The sequence below is a fragment of the Triplophysa rosa genome, linkage group LG2 (assembly GCF_024868665.1).
Source record: "Triplophysa rosa linkage group LG2, Trosa_1v2, whole genome shotgun sequence".
Lineage (NCBI taxonomy): Eukaryota > Metazoa > Chordata > Actinopteri > Cypriniformes > Nemacheilidae > Triplophysa > Triplophysa rosa.
In genome coordinates this window covers 18,634,864-18,655,956 of record NC_079891.1, presented here as the reverse complement: position 1 = coordinate 18,655,956, position 21,093 = coordinate 18,634,864, and the positions used below count along the sequence as shown (strand labels likewise).

Here is a 21,093-nt window from a genome sequence, read left to right as displayed (position 1 = left end):
ACATACTTCTAAGAAGTTTGGGCCAAATATTTAGTCAAACAAAACTAACACCAGCCAGTGAGGCAAATTGCCATGTAAATACCAAGTAACAATTTCCCCTACATTATACAAATATACATACTCAGCCTCCTTTTAATATCTAGCAATGGCACTTTTTTTTGCCTGTGCTGCTACTGTGCTAATTTAAAATGGATTATTCCTGCTGAAGTGCTGGATTGATACAGAAAAGTTTCTGTTCTGGTTTATGCAGGTGTTACAGTGTATATTTATTCAGTGTTGTGAACACATCATGTTAAACAATTCTTAAAATGATAGTTCACCCAAAAAAGAAAATTCTGTCATCACCCTCTTGTCATTTCAAACCTGTTTGACTTTCTTTCTTTCGCAGAACACAAGGGAATGTTGTTAACCGGCACCCATTCACTTGCATTGGTTTTGTGTCCATACAATAGAAGGAAATGGGTGCCGGTGCTCGGTTAACAACTTTCTTTAAAATATCTTCTTTTGTGTTCTGCGGATCAAAGAAAGTCGTTTAAAAGGCCACGAGAATGTGTATAGGACAGAATTAAAATTTTTGGGCGAACTATCACTTTAAGACCAAACACATTTGTCAATCACAGAGAAAGTGGTTTTAACGAGAATTTAATGACATTTGCAACTCATTTAGGTGTTCTGAAGAGTAAGATGATAGTGGATGAAGTAATAACTCATGAGTAATAATTATAGCACACAGAATGAGGTATTTTGCACACTATAACAAAAATGGGTCGCTTATGAGAAACTGACTAACTATTCACACAATACCTTCACAATTGCTTCAAGCACAGTAATGGAATTGTGTAAATGCTTTTGGAGCAAACTTACTGAATTTACTTTATCTAAGAAGTCTTTTTTCACAACAAATATATTCTCATTAAAAGTATCTGTCTTCTGTTCACCAGATCAGTCAATGTTATCAGACTCAATCCAAAGACTGGGAGTTAAGATGTGGCCAGACATAAGAGGGCCCAGTTGGGGGGAGAGAAAAGGCAGGATGGGCCGCAGGAACATACGTGGGTGAGTGTTTGAGTCTGTGCTTTTTGAGTTGACCCAGTTCTCTGAAGCAGCAGCCACACTGTGCACAGCGGTAGGGCCTCTCTCCCGTGTGAATGCGTTGGTGTTTGTGTAAACTGTCTAAATGTCTAAAGCGTTTCTCGCAGTATCTGCAAGGATATGGGCGCTCTCCTGTGTGTATGCGCTGGTGCGTTTTCAAGCAGTAGAATCGTCTGAATCCCCTGCCACAAATATTACAGCAGTGAAGTTTATCAGCGCTCTCTGTACTTCCACTTACCCCTGAGTCACTACCCACAGGAGGCATTAAGGTTAGCAAAGCGTCCCCTTCGCTCTCCTGTACAGGTGGTGAGGAAATCTGTGGTAACACTTGCACGGATGGAGCTACAGTTAGGTCGGATGAAGGTGGCTCTAATGTAAGTGCATCGGGGTCGTTTTCGATTTTAACAGCGCTTTGTTTGACATCTTCGGAGTCTTCCATCACCTGTATCAGCTCTAGTTCATTCACATTTCCTACAGGTGTGCTAATTTCAAACTCAAATTTTATGATGTCAGATGGGTCTTCTGGTGGGTTTGTGGATAAGCCTGAAATTTCGGTCTCCTCGTGTGGATGCGCGGACTCCGTCACTGCAGAACTGTTTCCTGTAAAAACAAATGAAAGCTCATTTTTGTTTGGACGAAAGATTTATGAATAAATTAACATGTGACTGATGACTGACTACGGATTAACAGTTAAGACATTTACTCAATGCTTTCATTTGTTCGTTTTCTGCTTAAAAATAAAAACAATGACTGTCAACCTTTTTCTGTGACGCCCTCATTTGTGATGTAGAACTGTGCCTCTGTTCCTTCCTCTGGTCTCAGCAGAGCAAGGTTGTTTTCCGCGTGGGCTTGAGAGGTCGTTGGGTCACTCACAACTGATGAACTGTTGCCTGCTGAAAATCCTCGCGTCCTTCTGCGGTTAACACACACCCGAGGGCAGTCTGGCTGTATTGTGGGTGGACAGAGGCCAGCACTAGGGACATTTTTGGAATTGTGCATTCGTCCTGGTGAATTTCGGAAAGTCTTGCGGGAGGAATCTCTGCCTTGCGATGAAGAACCTCCGTCGGCAGCATGTGATGAAAACAGAAAGAGTGAATCGTCTGCGTTTGAGCGCGCAATATTCGACCTGGGCTGGTTTTTATTAAGTTGTAAACACTGTTTAATGTTTTTTTCAGCCGCGGTCATGTAATAGCGCACCGCTTTCAGCTCACTGTCGGAGATCTCAAGCCTCTCGCGCAGGGTCTGGTTTTCACGGTGCGACTCTACGGCAGCATTACGAGCAGCTGCGAGTTTAATGCCAACAACTCGCGCAGTTTCTTTTAAAACCGTTTCAACTGCGTATCTTACCGCCTGGTCGATGGTGGAGGCGAGTTCACACTTGAGAAAAGAAACACTGATATCCATGCTTAAAGCCATGAGTATTTCGCCCAATAATTGAGCTATTTTCCTGTTTAATGGTATATGATTTAGACCTCGCGAGGAGGTCTCAGAACGTTTGGTTATCTTATGTCTCGACTCGCGTAACAGGTTGCTAACCCGTAATATCACGGTTGCAATTGTTTTTAAACCACAGTCTCACTTCCATTGGAAGTTATGTAAAAATACAGATTTGACTTATTCCTGTAGTGTTGCTCAAGCTGTCGCATTCCGCTGTTGTCATACAGCGGTCGATGAAAGATGACGTCAGGAACAGCACGGGATTTTGAGTTTTTTTGAAGTATTCTACATTTTTCTCTTTTCGTTTTGTTTTCTTCCCGTAACGCTGCTTTGAGACAACGCAACATTGTAAATAAAATGGAATTAAACTGAATTTAAATTTTCTATTCCTTGGGCCACGCCGTTATTTCCCACCATCATTTTATTGTGAATTCATTATATCCTTAATTTTGCAGTTCTTTAGTAACACTCTTCTATTCTTGTTCATACCATCAAAACATGATTTACTGTTTCCTCTATTAAACAAGCATCACATAAGCCTGCATTAGATGTGTAAAAATGACTTTCTCCACCCTGTATGTTATGAATGAACATACTACTTTATGCTCCTATGTTCTTTATTATAATGTAATCCTGTTTGACCTGTGTCCCAATTCAATTTGTCAGCCATTTCCAATGGCACACTTCCAATATCAAATGTTTTCCTTCTGATCTGCTAAATTAAATATTTCTATTTGATTTCACCAATGATTCTTTAGTCATTTTATTTACTTCCTCGCTGTATTCCAATGTGTTCTGGTACCCACATAAAATGAGTTATCATTCCTATCCTCTTATAAACTGTACAGTGTAATCTGTTGAAATGCCAAGTCTGTTTCCTTTATAAGATTGTAAACTCATATGACTCAAAGGCTATTATTGCTTTATCTGATGGTCTTACTTCATAAACCTAACCTAGTGCCATTAAAATTGCTATCAACTCATCAGCTGTGTATACATGTATTATTTGTTATTCTTTCGTACTTCCTAATTTCTAACTCTGGGACATAATAAGCTGCCCCTGTCCATTCAATTTTATTGTTCTGTGTATATTTGTACAAATTAACATTACATTTTTATATTCTATTAAATATATTTTCAAATTAACCCCATCCTGTTTGTTTTTATTCAATTTTATTTAGCACTATTAAGTGATGTACAACAGACCATGTTTTATGCACGTTGAAGTGTCATATATGTGAAACGTGTCTTATAAAATCTGATAAAATTTTTTACATTGAAACGGAAAACAATGTTTAAATGGAGTGATTTGTTGGGCTCTATCTTGTTCAAGAAAAAAGAAGAAGCCAATGCATTGAACATTTCACAAGTGCCTGTCGACTCGAGGAGCAGATCTACAAGGTGTAAAGTTAGTGGAATTTAATTTAATGATACATTCAAGAACAGATTTGTGCAAACTGTGTGTAGTTAAAGAGTGTTGTGAACATTTGTAATTACCCATTCATGTATAATGAAACAGTTTCAAACTGATTGAAATTTGCACCCAGTTTAAATATGCAATGACTGTCTTTCTATGACCTTTACACTGCTGAACATTGTTTGATTAAACAAGAGAGTTAAACATTAGATGGAGCCTGAGGCAGAAAACTAGAATAATTCTCCCTAATTTCACATTCATTTGGGTTCAATCAAACAACCATTAAATTAGTTACCTTGAATAAAACAATTTAATTATAATTTGTAAAGGCATTATTAGTTACATTTTATTATATCATATCGTTGTCCCTTTTTTGGTTTATAGGTTTTAGAAGTGTACAATTAACGTTATTTCTGTTTAAATGTCACTATTGTTAAACTGACTGCGTCCTTGAAGTTCAACTAATGGCACATGCATTGGACAACACGGTTTATTCTTGATATCCTGTAAGAAAGAGCAATAGCGCTCTCTAGAGTTTTAAAATGGAATAACACTAACTTTTCTTTTTTATTTCCCAAACATAATCTTCTTGAACCAACGTCAGAAATCTGTCTAACAATGTGATCTATTCCTCCCTTTCTCTTTGACCTCTGTAACTCTAAGCCATACGGAGAGGAAAGCAGTACTGTATTTTTCATCTCTTCACCCCTCATTCTTACGACAAGGGTTTGTTTCGGGCTTTTTATAACATCGTATGGTGTATTGTTAATCATAGTTAATATTATCATATTATTCCATAGTTTTGTGACCTTCATAGTGGTTATGGGTATGTAGTTATTGCGTGTGAAGGGAATGCAGAACCGTTTATGTCCATCCAACCACATACTGCTTGCATTGATCTCTGAAAATGGTGTTGCTGGGCAACCTCTCCATGCTGGGCAGGTGGACTGTACCATCAGTACATTTGGTGTGGGGGATATCTTTTACAGTAGGTTCCACTGTACACTGTCTAATGCTGTGTGGGACAGTCTAAGGTTCACAATTCTAGACATAAAATGTAAAAAAGTGACATATATGCCTTCGTTTTTTATTTAGATATTTAATCCCACAAGTAGCCTATACAGTCTAATAACAATTTTAGAACTGGCGTAATCAGGAAAGTGTAGAGTAGCACAAAGTAGGATAATCTGTCTGTACTACTCCCTCAAAGCTCGTAATTATGGCAGGTGTAATTAGGAGTGTGTCTCCGTTGGGTTGCTGTTTGTATCTCTTGAGAGAAAGTGCGCATAGCATTACTGAGCGCCCTTACAGGGAAATGGTAATTACAGCTCCAACTCATTAGAGAAACTTTGAGGCCGGTGAATTTGATAAAAAGCTGTTTACAACAGTTTTTGTTTACAACATGCATAGTAAAATATTGAAAATAGTTTTCGTAAAACGTTCGTAACAACAAAACTGTTGAACGTCATATCACGTGACGCACGGTATGCGCTCTCCAGTAGCGCGTTCATGTAGTCAGTGAGAACCGCGTAGGGGTAATGTTGAAGAAAGTAACTATTTTCTGCAAGTCATTTCTTTGTCTTTTCCCAAAATATTGTAATTGATTTTCACTCTGTTTCATTTCTACTTTTCATGAAAGAACCGATCTTCTGCTTTAAAGGCTTAAACTCAAGTGAGGTCCACTCTGAAGTTCTGTTCACCCCCTGAGCCGCTCTGTGGCCGCGGAGGGCTGCTCTGCAGTGGTACATTCGCAATAAAATGGGTGTGGTTGAATCGCGAATATGTGATTCTACGTGTTTCTGGTGCAGACCGAATGCTTCCATGTGGGATTGAATAAACGGCAGAGTGAGCGCATTTTTTTTAACATTATTTAGAAAACAACTGTACTGTTATTCATGTTGAATTCACCCCGCCTCCTGTTCTGGCACAGTGACATTTGAACTGATGGGTGGGTTATACGCTCCACCAAAGAGATAGCCAGCCAAGTCGATGTTGGTTACTTTATTTTAATTACTTTGACGGGCCACAGGATCTATGTCGTCGCATTTGATTTAATTTCATTTTCTGGACGAGGTCAAATAAACCAAACAGGACAAACGAAGGAGGAAGACATTTGGGAGGAAAGAGGCGAAGATCCACCAACACACTATAAAGACAACGACGGCAGTTACTTATTTTGAACGTGTATTTTGACTTATTTACTCCGTCTAAAGTTGTACTTAACGACATATCACCTCACACTGGCGTAAAAAGAAGTGTTTAAAACGGCTAAATTCAGGAATACAGCTGTGGGAAAGCCTTGTGTTCGTCTGCTGTAACGTAAACGATCAGCCAGAGGACCAAACGGTGGCTCTTCATGATCATATCGGTTTGATGCATAAAACACGGAGTCGCCGAGGCCTAACCTGAGCACTGGAAACGAAGCACCAGGAAAGAGTCGACAGAATGCAGTCCTAATAATTCCACCAGAAAAATTCCCTGCGAATTACTTCCGCCAACTAAATTTACTACAGCATTCCACTCACTTTACGTGGACACCAAAAGCCAAACAGGACGATTAAAAGGTATAGTAATTCAGATGAACATATGGATGATCTTCTTCCTCTAGCACAGTCAGGAACGCGGTTTCAGGTTGTGATCTTGAGATGGATGTAAGACTGACGAATATTTATGTTCGGTCACTGCGGTGGGGTTTTAACTAGTTTTGTCGCAAATACACCACCGATTGATATCTAACCTTAGTAGTTATTTACAGTAAGAATATATTGTAGATTATGTATCACATCTGTTTTGCAAGGTGCGATTTAGCAACACATCTGTTGGCTTATTTGAAACCTGGAGTGGTGAACTGACATAATAAAAAACATGCTGTTTACAGCTGGCCGCAGCCTTTTACTTTCAGATGCGCGCAGGCTCTTCATCTCTGTATCTGTGAAGATAAAGAACGTGAATCTGGCATCGGTATGTTGCTTTGGTCTTTGGGTGATTTGACTTAAATAAGAATGAAACCCAGTGTGTGCTCAGGCAGCACACTTTTTGAAAGCAGCAGGTTTAATGGATGGGCGGTAGTCACGACCAAAATGGGTGCAAATAGGTTGCGGTATCAGCGTAAAAAGCAGTTGTGGCCACTGTGCTAGTACATGCCGCTTTTTACTGTTCTCCCTCTTCCTCGCTATTAGATGCCCGCAGAATGTCTTTCTACAGTACATACTGCGATAGGGGTGGGGCCAAGCCTGACATTTCTCTATAGTCCCCCAAATGTAACGGGTCTAGTTCACATACACAATCCGTTTAGCTTTATGGCAAGCTGTTCCTGTGAGTATATGAGAGTTTGGTCGGTTTCAACCGAAAACGAGTCTGTAGATTCGCCATATTCTGCGGCGCGCTAAAATGTCTGTGCGCATCGGCAGCACATGATTATGGAAGTCGCATGCAACATCCTGTTTCAACATATGAGGAACATTTCGCACTATATGAGCTTCTTTCGTTTCAATAGTGGAAAACATTTGGCTTTTCCTGCTTCGTATTGGTTTGACTTATCTGAGGCGGTGGCCTTCTTACAGCACTCTGTTTTATGCGTATCATCTGAGTGCCACTTCAAATGTATAATGTATGAAGTCGTATTGTTTTACAGAGTGCTGACAGTACAGTAATATAACCCCACGCAAAGAAAACAATACATAAGGTTAATAAATAGATCATGTTTAGATTTTATGTCAGATTTAACAATTCATATAAACATTTCTTGAGGTCATCATGTCTAACCAAGCCCATTGGTCAAAATAATTATAAAAGACAATGGACCCCCTACCTTTAGCCAGGGGCGTAGCCAGAACTTTTTTTTTAGAGGTGGCCAGGTAAGACCCAGTTATTTTATTAGGGTGACCAAAACATCTTTACAGACAGAAATTCTTTAACTTCTACTGTAATTTACACCAATTCTTCATTACACATAGTTTGCTGATCAAAAACATACACAAAGAACGTAAAGTAAACAATTTATTTGCAATGCTTTCATGTGCTAACATTATTTTAAAATAATTTGCTAGCTATCATTTGCAGTAAGTTAGCATTTTTTATAGAAAATAAACATCGCAGTACCCCAACTTAAACTTTCGCGAAAATGTAATTAATGAATGAAATCCAGTTAAACAAGACATATTTTACTGATCTGATCCTTCTGTTTGCGATGAACTTCCATGGTACACAGACAGTACACTGTCACGAAGCAGTTAGCAGCTGTTCAGCTATAGCGCTCGGACCGTTTGCTTCAGTGCGTCAGCGTATGACATCATATTAACGCAAGAGTAATGTTCTCGCATTACTTTCAGTGCATACGCTATATGATCTGCGCAGCACTCCATATAAACTCCGACACACATCTTAAAACTGCTTTGCACAACAGAGGTGGCCAGATAGGTGGCCATCCATCATTCAGGGGTAGCCGTGGCCACCCATGGCCACCATGTAGCTACACCCCTGCCTTTAACTACTACTGTTCTCTCACTTTACAGGACAGTTCACCCAAATATGAAAATTCTGTCATCATTTGATCACCCACAAGTTGTTCCAAACCTGTATAAATTTAGTTGTTCAGTTGAACACAAAGAATGAAATTTTGAAAAATGTTAGCGACTGACATTTCTGGGGCTTCATTGACTGCCATAGTAGGAAAAGTTTTTTTATCAATTTGTTGTTCTGTTGAACACAAAATGAGATATTTTGAAGACTTTAAGAAAAGCATTGGCTTTGACTACCATTTTAATTTGTCCTACTATGGTAGTCAATGATGTCCCAGAAATGTTAGTTGCTAACATATATTTCAAAATATATTTCTCCGTGTTCATCAGAACAGCGACATTTATACAGTGTTGGAACATTAACATTTTTGGGTATCCCTTTAAAGATTCACAGAAAAACATTAAATTTACCCTTATGTCATTCAAAACCTTTGACTTTCTTTTGGACAACACAAAATATGATATTTCAAGAAATGTGTCAGCTGTTTTGTGTCCATACAATGGAAATCAATGAGGGCGATCTTTATTTATTTGTTTGGTTTCCAACATTCTTTAAAATATATATATTTTTTGTGTTATACAGAAGAAATTAATACAGGCTTGGAATGACGTGAGGGTAAACAGGAAAAAGGGAATTTCATTTTTGGGTGAGTTATCCCTTTTTCAGTGTTCTAGATTATTATTTCTTCACTCTAGGGGACCAAACAAAACAAGCATTAAAGGGATAGTTCAACCAAAAATAAAAATTCTCTCATCATTTACTCACCTTCAATTAACCAAACAGTTCTTGGACTCCATAGTATAGGAAAAATTACTTTTATAATTTAACAGTTCTGAGGCACTTTTGACTACCATTGTCATTTTTCCTACTATGGTAGTCAATGGGGTCCAAGAACTGCTTGGTTACATTTACATTTATTCATTTAGCAGACTCTTTTATCCAAAGCGATTTACAGAGAGTTCAGGGAGCAATAAAGCGATATGTCATACAGGAGCAATAATATAATAGGTGCTAATACAAAGTTACTAGTTTCAACAAAAGCTAGACCAATACCTGTTGAGAGAAAGAGAGAGGGTTAGTTTTTTCCCCTCATTTGTCTGTCTATTCACAGAAGAGATGGGTTTTAAGTAGTTTTTTGAATGTTGTGAGAGATGTAGTTGACCGGACTGAGTTAGGAAGAATGTTCCACCAGGAAGGAGTTAAAAGCATTTGTCCAAATACCGTGTTCAACCAAACAACGAAATGTATACATGTTTGGAACAACTAGAGAGTGAGTGACAGAATTAAAATGTTTGGGTGAACTATCCCTTTAAAATAAACTTAAACAACTATAAATCATAACATTTCTTAGTGTTTTATAACTACTGTAAATCAACAGTTCTAGACTCCACGGATAATGTTAAAGGCATAGTTCACCAAAAATAAAAATGTTGTCATAGTTTTTATTCACCCTCAGGTTGTTCTTAACCTGTATATGACTCTTTCTTCTGTGGAACACAAAGGAGGATATTTTGAGAGACGTCTCCATACAAGGAAGTATTAAGGGGGGTTAATTTACTGTAGAATGATTAGCATGAAAGTAAATCAATGAAAGCATTTTTATATTTGTGTGAAATATCCCTTTAAGTGGTGTATCTAAAAGATTTCATGAAAAATGAGAATATGTATAATTTCTGCCTCTTTTCTTTATTTTAATATAAATATTCTATATAGCTTTCCTGTAGCTCAGTGGTAAGAGCATGGTGTTAACAATGCCAAGGTCGTGGGTTCGATCCCAGGGGATTGCACATACTTAGAAACAGATGTATAGGATAATGCTATGTAAATCGCTTTGGATAAAAGCATCTGCCAAATGCTTAAATGCAAATATAATGTGAGTTGTAGTATGGGATTTGTTTACCTTTTATGTCTGTTCTGCATACTGTACGTATGGGTGGAGTTTACTCTAAGAGGTCCAACAATGCTTAATCACTTTCTGCCTGCTGTGCTGTTGTCCTTGCGCGTGTATGTGTGTTGAGAGAGTAAAGGCACTTTAATAAGTATGTGTGATAAGGGGTAATAACCATCATTTTTGCATTCGTGTCCTACAGCTTCCACCAGCACTGGTACAGTGTAATTCTAACAGGAAAACATGCAAATGAAAACGGTGCCATTGGTTGATGATTTGCAACATATTTGGCTGTGAAAATCCCATGCAAAACCCATTTTGAATGTGCAACTTTATATAAAACTTTAGGTAAAGCCCACTCCCCCCCATTTTTTAAACACACATACACTTTTATTTGCCATTTATTATTATCCTGATGCCTGATCTTGTTTCTGTGTTTAAAATTGCCCTTGAAACAGATTTTTAGCCAGATTACACTGGATTATGTTGTAATGTTAATCTAGACCCCGCGGCACATCTGCACTATGAAATTATGTTTCAGTGTTGCAAATCTTTTATTCTAGTATACATAAATACTGTATAGCTAACAAAAAATCAGGTTGAGGATGCTGGACAAAACCTGTTACTCTTAACAGGTTTCAGTCATAACACTTTGTCCTCTAATATTATTTATTTGTAATGTTTTACTCTACAGGGATCTAAGGGAGCGAGAGAGGTCAGAGGGCAAAGGTTAAAGGTCATTTCAAGATGAGCGAGCTCGAGCAGCTTCGACAGGAGGCTGAGCAACTGCGGAATCAGATCAGAGTGAGTCTGCCATTTTTTACATAGAGCTGCCATTTTAATATTGCTGTTTATATAAGTTTCATTTCATCTTTCATTCATCCTACGAATAGTAAAAGCACATTGACTCATCTCACCTTCTAACATCTTTATCTTCATCCCTCAGGATGCCAGGAAAGCATGTGGAGACTCCACACTCACTCAGGTGAAACATAACTACACTTAGGAGCCAAATGGGAATTCTGATTTGATCTTAAGAGATCTGGGGGTTTTAACTCATGTGTTGTGTTTGCGTGGTAGATAACGGCAGGACTGGACCCAGTGGGGCGGATACAGATGAGGACGAGGCGCACACTGCGTGGGCATCTGGCTAAAATCTACGCAATGCATTGGGGCTCAGACTCCAGGTATTTTTATCCACATCCTTCTCAACTCAACTCTCAACTTTATTTATATAGCGCTTTTTACAATTTTCATTGTCATTTTCAGCAGTTGTACATGAGACATATTGACTTTAAGCAAAAAAATTAATGTTATACCTGTAAAAACAAGAAAAAGATGAAAACACAGAAGACAGACATACCCACATACAAAACACTCCACACACACACAATATGCACACGTACTAACACATATGGACACACAGACGCGCACGCACGCACACACACACACAGACACGCATGCACGCACACACACAGACACGCATGCACGCACACACACAGACATGCACGCACAGTGAAAGCACACATTTAAGATAAAGGAGAGAGAAGCACAGGTCATATATTAAACGGACTATAAATTCCTATATGCAATATTAATTAAGTAATACTTTAAAATTCTAACTTTTTTTCTTCTCACTTCTATCTGTTTCGTAACAAATTCACATCCTGCTAATGCACCTGGCATCAAAGTGAACAAAAAAAGGTTGTTCAAGTTTAAAGTAACAGACGTGTATGATTCCACAGACTTTGGTTTTGCACCTGTTAAAGGCTAAAACGCAGCTCAAGTCATTTTTCGTGATTTACTGTTTTCTACATAAAAACATGATGTAAATCTCATTCATGAAACATTCGTAAATATATGAGTAAATTCTGAGTAATTTGCGCGTAAAACAGACCTTCCCGAAAACTTTCCTCCAGATTCACAAATACTTCGTAAACGTCAGATTTGATAGTAAAATGTGTGTATGTTAATGATTTCCAATCACTCGTAAACAGGGCACGCATGAACGCTCATTCAAAATTAGCATAATCCCCACCTATGAATTAAAGATGCGCAAATTACGTATCTAGGAATGCCGGTGTTGTGCCGAAAACAGACTCCCTGCCAAATGATGACTCCCCCATTCCCCACTAACATTAGGTGTTGGGGTAGGGGTTAGGATTAGCCAATCCCCAGCAGGGAGTCATAATCTGGCGTGGAGTCCAAATTCGGCACAACACCGGAATCCTCTGGACTTCATTCTCTGGTTTGGCTACATTATATCGCATAATATACTAATAGGCTATATGCTTACCAATAAATTAATCAATTAAACTGTGTCCACCAAAGGGTTTTTAGCCAGCTAAAATAATAATACCTCGTGCTCTTCTGAAAACGACCAGTTTGTGGCGCCTGAGAACGCTTTGAAGGCACTCCGCGTTATTCCGGAGATGCGTTGGTTGGTGTGATTTAGAATATTTGCAACAGTTAGCCTACTAGTATCTTATTTTAAAGAATATTACTTAATATGAAAATGCAGTAACCATTAATATTAACTTCTCCATTGTTGTGTGATGGTTGGTCAATTTAGTGTTTGTCTCGCCTCTTCTCCGATGTGATTGGACGGCTGTGTAAAGAAGGACAGTAACGAGCTCTGCGTTTTACCCAAAGTTAAAAAGTAAAAAATTATAAAAGAGAGGGCAAAAGAACTCGTGGAATATCTTTCTTTTACGGTTTTACGCAATATTTACACGTGCTATGGAGCAGGTATACATTTCTTTCATACCAACTAACAATTTGAAAATACGAACATTTTCATGAATTGGAAAATTTACGTCAAAATGACTTTACGAACGATTTACACAAAAAATCGTTCTGCTCTTGTTTCATGAATGAGGCCCATTATTAAAGCAATAAGCCCCAAGAAGCAGTGAGTTACAGTGCATTTTATAACAGCTAAGGGCTTTGTGGCACGACGTGAAGCGGAGTGCCTAAAACCCTGTAGCTGTTATAAAATGCACTGTTACCCACTGCTTCGCAGGGCTTATTGCTTTTATAAAACGGTTATTCCATATGCGTAGCAAGGTTTCATAAAATAAAGTACATAAAATGATATTTAGGCTATGTGGTGCGGTCAGCCGTTATATATTGGGGTATTTTATAACGGCTTAGAACTCCGCTCAGCCAATCAGAATCAAGGACCAGAACTGACCGTTTTATAAGTGTAAATATAACCTTGATATGTATAATATTAACTCCAAATTTATTGAATTTTGTTACTAGGCAAAAATAGGACATTTGTTCAATTTTAGTGTAAGCGAAAACTACATAATTCTTTGTAAACTCATTGTATCAATAATAAATCTAGAATGTATTTGTGGATGTACATTATCTTGTCACAGGGCTGCTTGGCTTACTGTACTATATACCAGTAGGGCTCTCCTAGTTTTTTTTATGTGTGTGATTGCCTGTAGCGAATGTTGTTGGACCGCCAGCTTTCCCCTCTGTTTTACATTCTGATTATTTATTATATCTATGACAAAATCTACTTTAATTTCTCCTCAGGCTTCTTGTTAGTGCCTCACAGGATGGAAAACTTATCGTCTGGGACAGTCACACTACAAACAAGGTCTGTAATAATTTCTGTTATTATTCAATGTTCAACATTATTTGACAACACTGCAATTAGGTTATATTTATTAATATTAGTAAATGCATTAACTTGCATGAACTAACAATGAACAATATAGTTTTTCAGCATGTCTTGTTAAAGAGTAAGTAGCATATGATTTTTAAGATCCTACTTTGGTTTATGGAGTGTCCAACAACAAGTTTATGTACATACAAGGTGTAAAAACGCTATTATGTCATAATAATAGGCAGTTATTCTTACCATACTTCTTACCACGACTCTTACCACGACTCTCAAATGATTCATTCCGCGATTCATCAATCTAGTCCCCTCCTATCCGCTAGCCTAGTGTCATGTGATTGGTCAGATGGTGTAGTCTGTTGTGATTGGTCAAACGCGTTCATCATGTGTCGCAAATGGAACGCCTACCATCATTACTTGATTACGGTTTACAGGTGGTTGGATGTAGTGTTGGGCGATATTCAATATAATCAGATCGTTCTATCGCCAGCCTGTGGATTGCCGATACACGATAGTATTGAGGGGCGGGGCAATTACGCATTTATCTATGACAAGCTGGATTTGTGGACAAAAACAGAAGCTTATGTGTCTAGAAAATGCTCGTGTGACTGCACTTAGCATTCTATCAGAGTTTAAGTTCAGTGCAGTTGGCAACATTGTTACTTACCACCGCAACCTTTTAAACAAGCGAAAGTAAACTATTGCTATAAGTCAATATCATTCTTCCAAATGAGTCATTGATGCCCGCGTGCGCTGTTATTACATGATTGCCAAACGGGAACAACTCGTGCGGTGGTTTTAAACCCTCACGCGCATAGCAATTCCTGCGAGGAAAACCCCACAAGTTTATCGTGCACTGAAAACTCAAAGCCCTTTACATTATAAACTCTCTCTGGCGCGAGGAAAAGCCCGAGCCGCGCGCATCACAAGTTTATCGTGCACTGAAAACTCAAAGCCCTTTACATTATAAACTCTCTCTGGCGCGAGGAAAAGCCCGAGCCGCGCGCATCACAAGCTCTCTCGTGCACTGAAAACTCAAAGCCCTTTACATTATAAACTCTCTCTGGTGCGAGGAAAAGCCTAAACTGCGTCATTGCAAGCTGTCTTGCATGAAGAAATGCGCAATGCGCGTTTGTAATATTGATTTGCAACATATATTGGCAAACAGCCAACTATCGTCTAGGGAATCAGCTATCTCCGATAGGTCGGTTGATCGTCGATACACGATAGTATCTTCTATCGGAACAACCCTAGTTGGATGTCATATATATTATATGTGTAGATAGAGATGGCGGGGATTTTACCTTACCAGTTTGAGCCCGAGTCTGACGAAGAAGCATCCGAAGACGCTAATCCACAAGAAACTCCACCACGACTGGAGCAGGATGTTTCTCAGTGGCAATTAACAACACTTTGTCATCAAAACTTCCAGTGTGACAACATGCATGTTGTGCTTTTGCTCATCAATGAAATAAAATATTATTTTTACTTAAAATACTGTTAATATGTTAGTAATAATATTATTTCGTCTTAACTGTGCGTTGTCATGGTACATAGAGCATTTCAGAAAGTTTCACATATCCTGCAGTGAACGCGCCAAGATTATTGAAGCAATCTTCGGTGAAATGACGCGTGCACAGTAAAACCCTGGGGTTATACTCCTTTGGTATCGTTTGAAAAATGAATTGTAACCATTGTTCCCTCAGAAGTTCTTCCTTTGGTAGTTGAAATAAGACGGACTTAGTTTCACAACGTAGAACACAGGTTCTAGACATGATACACACGTATCACGTGTCTTAGTGCAGAGCAAAACGTGATTGGCTGAAGTTAGAACGTGCCCTATTGGACAACAAAAGCGGAAGTTACCCGATTGGCTTGCGTAGATAGTGGGCAGAGTCCACCTATTTGTGGATTGTGTGCACGTCTTGACGTTAGAAATGTTTCAAAATCCACAAATGCACAGAGAGCCATCCACAAATGCGTGCAGCGATCCACAAATGCACAGAAAGCGATCCACAAATGCACAGAAAGCGATCCACAAATGCACAGAAAGCGATCCACAAATGTGCAGAAAATGATCCACATATGTGCAGAAAGCGATCTACAAATAAATGCCATTAAAATAAATTTGTAAATATTTTTTATTTGCAAATCTCATTGTATTTATTTGTGAATTCCATTTCTTTTTGTGGAACGTCTAACATATATTTATGGTTCGATTTTTGAGCATATGTGGATTTAAAAAATGTTTGTGAAACTCTCTATATTTATTTGCGGATCATTGTTTATTTATTCAGAATATTGCAACAATTCTGATCCCATAGTTAGAGACTCGGACTAGCTCATGTCTTGTTTGCATGATTCAGTCGACTCCCATTTTTACAAGCCAATAACTTTGTTATTTATTCACCTTCGGACTTACAACTTGGCAGACTGCTTACTTTCAAACATGGCAACATAACACACTGCATGAAATGTAATTTTCATGATCTCATGCTACTTACTCTTTAATGTTAATGTCAATACATTTTTTCGTGTTCATGGTGCATTAACTAATGTTAACAGTTATAATGTTTGATTTTAGAATGTATTAGTAAATGCTAAAATGAACATGAACTAAGATTAATAAATTCTGTAGATGTATTGTTCATTGTTATTTCATACTAGCTAATGCTAAACTCACAGTTAACAAATACAAACCTATTGTAAAGTGCTATCCATCATTTAAACTTTGTATTCAACATTAATAAGATTCATGTAAACTTCAGATTCACGCCATCCCATTACGGTCATCATGGGTGATGACATGTGCATACGCTCCATCTGGCAACTTTGTGGCCTGTGGTGGCCTGGACAACATTTGCTCCATATACAGCTTAAAGACAAGAGAGGGCAATGTGAGAGTCAGCCGAGAGCTGCCCGGCCACACTGGTATGATCTTACACAGTATACACATACTGAACATGTTTTCTGTAAAAAAAACTGCAGTGTAAATAAAATAAAATTGACTATAAAAATAAAGAGAAATAAAATAAATCTAAACATAATATTTCTAAAAACATTGCTTAAGGTTGTTGAGCTTCTAAAAGGTGAAAGAATCAGATGGCAGTTGAGTTTCTTTGGCATCATACAGTTTCAGGGTGTGACTTCCTGTCTGCTTATTTCCTAGGTTACCTTTCCTGTTGCCGTTTTATTGATGACAATCAGATCATCACCAGTTCAGGAGACACAACCTGGTGTGTTCACCTTAGCCTAAAAAAATGTGTAAAGTGGTTCTTGGCTGGATTTAGCTTTTGGAGCCAAATTTTTCAAAAAAAATCTCATTTTAGAACCAAACTCTTTATAAGGAAATATATGGCAAGTTTATAGGCCCAGTGGTGTAGTCTATGTGATACGCAGGTATACGCCGTATACCCACTAGAAAAGATCAAGGATTTCCGTATAACCACTTAAAAAAGCACGAGGATACGTAACAACATCGTTTTGTGCGATGCACTGACTTTTCGACCATTGGATATGAAACAAAAGGAGGTCATGAAAGGCAAGCATTTAAACTACACTATTTCAGTGTTTTCGTAAGCCTGCCCCTGAAGCTACTGACGCCTGCAGCTGCAGCAGGTGTTACAGAAAATGAGCCAGCCTCCGTCGCGAAAGCGTCCCGGGGTCGCAACCGCGTACTCTGTTCGCCGGTGCATTATACTTTCTGCTGACAACTCACCCCCACTTTTAAAACCACTGCGTATTCTTTGATAAAATGAGCATATTTGTTATCATTAACATAACTGTAAGGGGATTGTTGGCATATTAAATTGTATCTAACTAGCCAACTTCAGTTATTAGTGATGAGCATCAGAGTTTGATTTTAACCATTTATTTCAATATGTCTCTGACATGGCCTTAGTCAAATCAGAATCAAACTGAAAATAAAATCTAAAGATTTTACTTTCACAGGATATTCTTTACTTTATGTTGGTTGCCCTGCTGAAAAAACAATAGAACCCTGGCCAAAACACAATAGATGCAGATGGGGATCAATAGAAAACCCATTAATGATTTTAAATTTTGTAATGGAAAAATTTGTTGTTCCTAATGGTATTTTAATGGAAACCACCAGAATGTATAACTATTTTTAGCAGGGTGGGTTTATGTAGAAATATTCTATCACAAATAAATGACTCACATGGACCACAAATGTGCATTGAAAATTGCCAGCTGATAAAACCTGTGCTTTAGAAATTCTATACATATACCATCTAAGGCTATATGTAACTTTTAACTGGCTGAGTTAGACCGTGATTAACAAAACCAGCAAGTCCCCCCAGCTGTCATGGGCTATTGAAATCTCTTGATTAAATATAGATGCATTCGTGAGTGTGGTGGTGCTCATGGGTTGTCGATCTGGGACGGGTGAGTAGGCTGGGGGGAATCAGAGTATACTCACTACAAAAAACTAGACTACACCACTGGATAGGCCTATTTACCTATTTATTTTCTACCAGTTGAGAATCACTACTATATACACTACTACTACTATATCATGCACAGGTCACTTTACATTTACAATTCCATTTCTTTCTGGTATGTTGTAACCTTATTCCAGCGCTCTGTGGGACATTGAGACGGGTCAGCAGACCACCGTGTTCTCGGGTCACAGTGGAGATGTGATGAGTCTGTCACTGGCTCCAGACTCCCGGACCTTCATCTCTGGGGCCTGTGATGCTTCCTGTAAGCTCTGGGACATCAGAGACAGCATGTGTAGACAGACGTTTATTGGCCACGAGTCGGACATCAACGCTGTCTGTGTGAGTACTTTGAGAAACACACACAGCTTCTCTACCAAACAGAAAGTTATAGGGACATGCTTAAGGGTGGGGGGGCATTGTCTACCATGGTAGAAAGGTTTATTGTATCATTTTTTTGTTCTGTTGAACAATGTTTTGAAGAATTTAGGAAAACAAACAGTTTGAATCTTTTTCTGTGTTTAGCAGAACAAAAAAATGAATACAGATTTAAAACGACTTGAGGTTGAGTAATTCATGACAGAATTGATACTTTTGGGTGAACTGTCCCTTCAATGTACATTACACTTATTTCTCTGCTACTTGACACAAAAGAAAGCCGTTTGGACACAACATATTTGCTGAATATTAAATATTTTATTAGTTACTCTTTTATTATGTGAACAATATTTTTTTGCACAAGAAACTTGCCTGAATAAGCAGTCCGCCATTACGTGTGGTTATTTAGGAATATCTGACTGTTATCTGAATGCTGACATTTCTGACTTGTATCTCATTTCCTTGTCACCAATTTTTTTCCCTACTGTCTCTCAGTTCTTCCCCAGTGGCAGCGCGTTTGCAACAGGTTCGGATGACGCCACCTGCAGGCTGTTTGACCTGCGTGCGGATCAAGAGTTGTGTTTGTATTCCCACGATAACATCATCTGTGGCATCACTTCTGTGGCTTTCTCTCGATCCGGCCGCCTGCTGCTTGCCGGCTACGACGACTTCAACTGTAACATCTGGGATGCCATGAAGGGAGACCGAGCAGGTGAACAAACTGGCATTATTATACAGCAAGAGAGGGGTAACATAAATATACATTAATTTGCATTTGTGCCGTAAAATCAATGTCACTGACTACACCACACCACCACATTGCTGCCTTATGTTGTGCATATTTACTTGAATTTTTCTAGTTTTTAACAATTTTATGGTTATTTGACTGAGTTTTTATTACATTTATGTGTGGTGGGGACTCACAAACTAGCTGCCAGATTAAAATACATAGATGAAGCTTCATCTTTGCAGCATTTACACTTGAGTCTCTCTTACAGGAGTGCTGGCTGGACATGACAATCGTGTGAGCTGTCTCGGGGTGACGGATGATGGCATGGCTGTGTGTACAGGTTCCTGGGACAGTTTCCTAAAAATCTGGAACTGACCACACACACAGCTCACATCTTACACATCCATCATACACACTGTATGCACAGTATGTACTTTACTGTACATGTGATGTACACTTACAGACACACATGCCTGACATATACAAGTACTGTACATAATATATATATATATAAACTATTCGTTTACACCAAATCTTTTCAGTGCCACATAATTCTATACATATATTGCGAGTCACACCATAGGCAAGTTTTAAACAAGAATGTTTACACGCGCACACTTTTTTCTTGACTTAAGGTTTGCTGGATGTATACAGTACGTTGACTCACAACATGACTCAAGTGTATTTGGAGGAATGCGTGCTAAGTGAGTCTCACATGTGTGCCGTTTGAGCATACAATCCCAAAAAAACACACTCAAAATGTTTGACATGTTTTTGATCATTTTGTCCTCTACATTCAAAAATAAGCCTTCAGTGCTGATGTTTCCATCGATCATGTAGAGTTTAAAAGATAAAAGCCTGAGGAAGACTGAAGTTGCCCACCAGAACATATTCAAGCTGAAACGAAACCCACTCTATATAGTTTGTTTTTATAAATGCGTATGCCAGCATATCACAGTATATAAGTAAATATATGATGTGTTTGTCTTCAATTTTTGTTTCTTTTTGACATTTTTAAATGCTTATTTTATTCATTTCCATGTGTGCCACACCTTGAGAATAAACAAAACTGAAAAAAAAATGTGTGTGTGTCACTAATTGTGTGTTCACAGGTGAACACATTTTCATAATGCACCATGCAAATCACGTTCATTAGAATTTACTCATATGGTCTATTGTTCCCATCATATAGGGGCGGTTTCCTGGAAAAGGATTATATTAAGCCAGGAATAGGCCATAGATAAATTAGGATATTTAAGTCATTATAAAAAAACAAACTTTACAAAAAACATCACTGTGTGCATCTTGAGACAAAACAATGGCAGTGATATATATTTTAAGATGTCAGTGCAAGCTGTTTCCGATCAAGACACCTTAGTCTGGGACTAGGCTTGAACCATGTCTGGGAAACCGCCCCATAATCTTCAGAAAGCATGTTTTTTAGAAGGGGCCGTCCCAATAGTTTTTTGTCCTGAAAGAGCATCATACCATCATAAAATGGACAAATAACAGCACAAAAACACGTGAAATAAATAT

At 38.4% G+C, this 21,093-nt stretch overlaps 2 protein-coding genes across 5 annotated transcripts; one reads left to right on the top strand and one right to left on the bottom strand.

Moving 5' to 3' along the window:
• Positions 1 to 250: 250 nt before the first annotated feature.
• Positions 251 to 3,182, bottom strand: LOC130572064 (adult enhancer factor 1). Its single transcript, XM_057363503.1, has 2 exons — positions 1,851 to 3,182; positions 251 to 1,692 (listed from the first exon to the last, which is right to left on the bottom strand). The coding sequence occupies exons 1-2, from the start codon at positions 2,506 to 2,508 to the stop codon at positions 962 to 964; spliced, it is 1,389 nt and encodes a 462-aa protein (XP_057219486.1). The 5' UTR covers positions 2,509 to 3,182; the 3' UTR covers positions 251 to 961.
• Positions 3,183 to 5,697: 2,515 nt separating this feature from the next.
• gnb2 (guanine nucleotide binding protein (G protein), beta polypeptide 2) lies at positions 5,698 to 21,030 on the top strand. Of its 4 annotated transcripts, none has more exons than XM_057359470.1 (11): positions 5,698 to 6,510; positions 10,558 to 10,703; positions 11,050 to 11,159; positions 11,302 to 11,340; positions 11,436 to 11,542; positions 13,902 to 13,965; positions 16,758 to 16,920; positions 17,159 to 17,225; positions 18,590 to 18,791; positions 19,323 to 19,539; positions 19,826 to 21,030. In XM_057359470.1, exons 3-11 carry the CDS (start codon positions 11,103 to 11,105, stop codon positions 19,930 to 19,932), a joined length of 1,023 nt encoding a protein of 340 aa, XP_057215453.1. In that variant the 5' UTR covers positions 5,698 to 6,510; positions 10,558 to 10,703; positions 11,050 to 11,102; the 3' UTR covers positions 19,933 to 21,030. The 4 variants fall into 4 exon arrangements, with proteins under 4 accessions (XP_057215453.1, XP_057215460.1, XP_057215451.1 ...); XM_057359477.1 differs by lacking the exon at positions 10,558 to 10,703 and adding an exon at positions 6,835 to 6,907; XM_057359468.1 differs by lacking the exon at positions 10,558 to 10,703.
• The last annotated feature ends 63 nt before the right edge of the window (positions 21,031 to 21,093 follow it).